This window comes from Oncorhynchus mykiss, chromosome 15 (genome assembly GCF_013265735.2).
Source record: "Oncorhynchus mykiss isolate Arlee chromosome 15, USDA_OmykA_1.1, whole genome shotgun sequence".
NCBI lineage: Eukaryota > Metazoa > Chordata > Actinopteri > Salmoniformes > Salmonidae > Oncorhynchus > Oncorhynchus mykiss.
Window position 1 is genome coordinate 27416914 of NC_048579.1, and position 5390 is coordinate 27422303.

The 5390-nt window shown below is 40.8% G+C and overlaps 1 protein-coding gene across 1 annotated transcript in view; it reads right to left on the reverse strand.

Annotated features, from left to right (window-relative positions):
* LOC110489911 (SWI/SNF-related matrix-associated actin-dependent regulator of chromatin subfamily D member 3) overlaps positions 1-4520 on the reverse strand; it is a 50963-nt gene extending 46443 nt beyond the window's left edge. The window contains exon 1 of the mRNA XM_036944202.1: positions 4154-4520. Coding sequence (XP_036800097.1) covers positions 4154-4165 — 12 coding nt within the window. The 5' untranslated portion in view covers positions 4166-4520. The remainder of the gene's footprint in view (positions 1-4153) is intronic.
* Between the last annotated feature and the right edge of the window lie 870 nt (positions 4521-5390).

Here is a 5390-nt window from a genome sequence, read left to right on the forward strand (position 1 = left end):
TGTGGGAGACTCCCCAAACATATGGAAGAAGGTACTCTGGTCAGATGAGACTAAAATGTAGCTTTTTGACCATCAGGGAAAAGGCTATGTCTGGCGCAAACCAAACACCTCTCATCACCGCGAGAACAGTGAAGCATGGTGGTGACAGCATCATGCTGTGGGGATGTTTTCATTCGGCAGGGACTGGGAAACTGATCAGAATTGAAGGAATGATGGATGGAGCTAAATACAGGGACATTCTTGAGGGAAACCTATTTCAGTCTTCCATAGATTTGAGACTGGGACGGAGGTTCACCTTCCAGCAGGACAATGACCTTAAGCATACTGCTAAAGCAACACTCGAGTGGTTTAAGGGCAAACATCTAAATGTCTTGGAATGGCCTAGTCAAAGCCCAAACCTCAATCTAATTGAGAATCTGTGGAATACACTTAAAGATGGCTGTACACCAGCGGAACCCATCCAACTTGAAGGAGCTGGAGCAGTTTTGCCTTGAAGAATGTCAAAACTCCCAGTGCCTAGATGTGCCAAGCTTATAGAGACATGCCCCAACAGACTTGCAGCTGTAATTGCTGCAAAAGGTGGCTCTACAAAGTAATGACTTTTGGGGGGGGGGGGGGGTGAATAGTTATGCATGCTCAAGTTCTGTTTCTATGTCTTATTTCGCTATAAAACATATTTTGCATCTTCAAAGTGGTAGGCATGTTGTGTAAATCAAATGATACAAACCCCACAAAAATCTATTTTAATTCCAGATTGTAAGGCAAAAAAATTGGAAAAATGCCAAGGGGGGTGAATACTTTCGCAAGCCACTGTATGTCTGACCAAATTATGAAAGACAAGCATTGTAATTTTGAATTCCGTAAAGTGACAACTTGGATGGACAATTGCTGAGGATAATAGCGGACGATATTGCCACTCCTATTTGCCATATTTTCAATTTAAGCCTTCTAGAAAGTGTTCATCCTCAGGCTTGGAGAGAAGCAAATGTCGTTCTGATTCCTAAGAATAGTAAAGCTCCCTTTACTGCCTCAAATAGCCTGCCAATCAGCCTGTTACCAACCCTAACTAAACTTTTGGAAAAAATTGTGTTTGACCATACACAATGGTATTTTACAGTAAACACATTGAAATCAAACGTTCAGCATGCTTATAGGGAAGGACATTCAACAAGCACAGCACTTACACAAATGACTGATGGTTGGCTGAGAGAAATTGATGATAAAAAGATTCTGTGGACTGTTTTGTAAGACTTCAGTGCGGCTTTTGACATTATCGATCAAAGTCTGCTGCTGGAAAAACGTATGTGTTATGGCTTTACACCCCCTGCTATATTGTGGATAAAGAGTTACCTATCTAACAGAATACAGAGGGTGTTTTTTAATGGAAGCCTCTCCAACATAATCCAGGAAGAATCAGGAAATCCCCAGGGCAGCTGTCTAGGCCCATTACTTTTTTCAATCTTTACTAATGACATGCCACTGGCTTTGAGTAAAGCCATTGTGTCTATGTATGCGGATGACTCAACACTATACATGTCAGCTACTACAGGGACTAAAATGACTGCAACTCTAAAAGCATTGTATTTGGGACAAATCATTCACTCAACCTCAACTAAATATTGTATGAAATAATGGGGAAATTGAGCATGTTGAGGTGACTAAACTGCTTGGCGTAACCCTGGATTGTAAACTGTCAGTGTCAAAACATATTGACGGGGAAAAGTCTGTCCATAATAAAGCGCTGCTCTACTTTCTTAACAGCACTATTAACAAAGCAGGTCCTACAGGCCCTAGTTTTGTCGCACCTGGACTACTGTTCAGTCTTGTGGTCAGGTGCCACAAAAAGGGACTTAGGAAAATTGCAATTGGCTCAGTAGCTAAGACGGGGAGAAGTCTGTCCATAATAAAGCGCTGCTCTACTTTCTTAACAGCACTATTAACAAAGCAGGTCCTACAGGCTCTAGTTTTGTCGCACCTGGATTACTGTTCAGTTGTGTGGTCAGGTGCCACAAAAAGGGACTTAGGAAAATTGCAATTGGCTCAGAACAGGGAAGCACGGCTGGCCCTGGGATGTACATAGGGAGCTAATATTAATAATGTGCAAGTCAATCTCTCCTGGCTCAAAGTGGAAGAGCGATTGACTTCATCACTACTTGTATTTGAGAAGTATTGACATGTTCAATTCACCGAGCTGTCTTTTTGAACTACTGGCGCACAGCTCGGACAACCAGGCATACCCCACAAGACATGCCAGCAGAGGTCTCTTCACAGTCCCCAAGTCCAGAACAGACTATGGTACTACATAGAGCCATGACTACATGGAACTCTACTCCACATCAGGTAACTGTTGCAAGCAGTAAAATTAGACCTAAAAAAAAAGAGATAAAAATATGCCTTATGGAACAGCGGGGACTATGGAGCAACACAAACATAGGCACAGACACATGCATACACACACGATAAGCACTATACACACACGTACAAAATAGATTTTGTACTGTAGATATGTGGCAGTGGTGGAGTAGGGGCCTGAGGGCACACAGTGTGTTGTGAAATCTATGAATACATTTTTATGTTTTTAAAATTGTATAAACTGCCTTAATTTTGCTGGACCCCAGATCTATAATAAATCATAATAATAGAGAGGAGTTTGAGTCTCTGTTCCAAACCTTCTCATAAGACTCACTGCATCCATGCAGAAGGCTTCTGAAGCCAGAATGCTATAGTGCATTCCACACGTCACTGTCTCTGCAAACACCACTGAGCCACAGGCAAGGGAAAGTCTTGCATAGAGGCCTAACGAACTACCACCCCCTCACATCACTATCACTAAACCAACACAATCCTAACAGGATTAAGAGGCCAACCTGCAAATATAAAATATAGGTTGTATCGTGTTCTAGTATATTGGCTTATGTTGTTTCAAAAATATAAAGTTATTTTTTGGGGCCTACCACTACAGCTGAGAAATACTGTATACCACCAACCATAAAGAACTGGATCATAAACTTGAGATAATTCCCAGAGCAGTGGGTTCAATTACTTACTGACCCATAGTGGTCCCACTTTATATTAAGTTCCCAAAAACCACAGGCATTTTAGGTACAGTGAAATAACAATTGTTACACAGTACGTATTACTTAAAACGGTCATATGTTTGTGGTATACATAATCCCAAGCATTTGTAAATGGAGATAACTGAATATTCTAATATAAAACACTAACTACATAGTGAGGGGATGTGAAAACACAACTCATTTTGGTTTGTTTACAAATCAAATGAATATTAAAAAGTGTAATAGTTGTGTATTGTATAATTACACAACCTACGAACATGGCAGTAAGTAGTCTACAACCTTGGTTTTACACTGTAATTATAATGTACCATTTATGTAGCTACAATGTAAATAGGTTTTAGGACACTGGATGTAACGTGGGAATTGTATTCATACAACACAACAAATAAAGGCCATGTCAATTTCGTCTAACCTATTTTGTAGCCATAGGGCATAGGTAGAAGAGAGCAGTGGAGTGAGAGTCATTTCACACTTTTGTTGTTCTACATGCGGCAAACAGAGAAGGGGAGTGAGTGCTGTCTGTCGGTCTACTCTCTGGTCCGATACAGTGTGCATCTATCTCCCTTATTGCTGCTTTAAGTGTCTATTTCTTAGACCAGTCAAGGTTAACAAGCCAGCCGTGTCTGCAACGGCTGAAAACGGGGCGGGGTGTAGGTTCAGGGGAGGGGTGAGGTGAGGTGCAGGCTACAACTATTGTATAGCCTTGTATAATTAAGTATGGGATGCACTGATGCAAACAGTTTACATGCGGTAGGATTGTCAATCTCCACGTTTAAATAAAAATACATAGATCGCAATTTTCAAGGAATAAACAAAGAAATCAAAGGGTAGCTTCAACAATTCCTCAAAAGATTTTCAGATACACAAACTAGACCCAGTCGAGAAACTCCCGTGCGCACTAATCCGGCTGGCAATGCGCCTTCTGATTCCGTGGGCTGGGGAGCGCAGAATGGAGCTCTATAATGGTGGAAAACATTTTTCTCTCACTATGCAGGGGTGAAGCACTGAGCACATACTATAAAAGAAAACCAATGTCAAGACAATATAAAACCGTGTGCTGCGGGCACAACTCTTACCTTTCTCTCCATTTCTCAGATCCAGTCCGAGCACTCAAGGCAAACTGTAATGTTTCTAAAGATCTGTCCGATGTTCACTCGTGAACTTGCTCACGGCTTCCAGTAGCGACTCTCGTTCACTCTCTTATTAGGTAGACTGGTACATCGGCGACTGTAGACACAGGGGACGCAGTCTCGGGGATGGAGCCGGGTCTGGTGATTCTTAGTTCGGTTCAAGAAGCGCAGGCGCGGGCTCTGCTGGAGACGGGATACAATAAAAAATTGGACTAGCAGGGGAGTGTCATCAAATTACCAATTCTACCGTTGAAATACACTGTCTGCCCACCAATATTTCACAAGGGATGTAAAACCGTTAGGGAATAGTCTTCTATATGGTCCATGGTTGGGTTGCAACCTGGTCTCATACCGTTTCATATTATTCTGTACGTATTGCTGAAAGACTCCATTTAGTATATGTTACATAAGACAGATGCTTACTTACGCAAAAACTAAAGTAGGGTGGTTGCTCGGAGTAGATGATTGCTAACGCGAACGTCTACCAACCTAAAGGTTGCGAGCTCAAATCTCATCATGGACAACTTTAGCATTTCAGCAACTTTCCAACTACTTACTACCTGTTAGCTACTTTGCATGTTAGCTAACCCTCCCCCTTTAACCTAATTCATAAACTTAATTTCTACCCTAGCTAACGTTAGCCACCTAGCTAGAATTCCTAACATATACTTTTGCAAAATCGTAACATACATTGTGCAATTTCGTAGCATAATGTACGTTTTGCAAACACATAAAATATTGTATATTTGCAACATAAGGCAAATGGTAATTCATTATAGATCATAGAAAATGGGTGATGGCATCCACAATTTAATACACACAATACAAAACATATACTAATGGACTATATTGAATTTACATACAGAATAATACAAAATGCTCTGAGACCAGGTTGATGAAAAAGGCACAAAGGATAAGGATATGCCTGCAGCCGTTTTTTGAAAGATGCAGGGCTGTTTAAATCCTGCCCCTTCAATCACCTGGGCATCATTATGTAATAGTTCATATACTGGTAGTTAAATGCAGTCCAGTTGATGTCCAAAAGTACCAACACATAATATACTTTAAAGACAGTATCCTAAGATTATAGCATATAATAAATCTTCAATCTCAAAATACCTCAATGTAGTAGTATATTGTATAGTATCTGTAACAATGTTAGAGCAAGTAAAGTATCAACAAA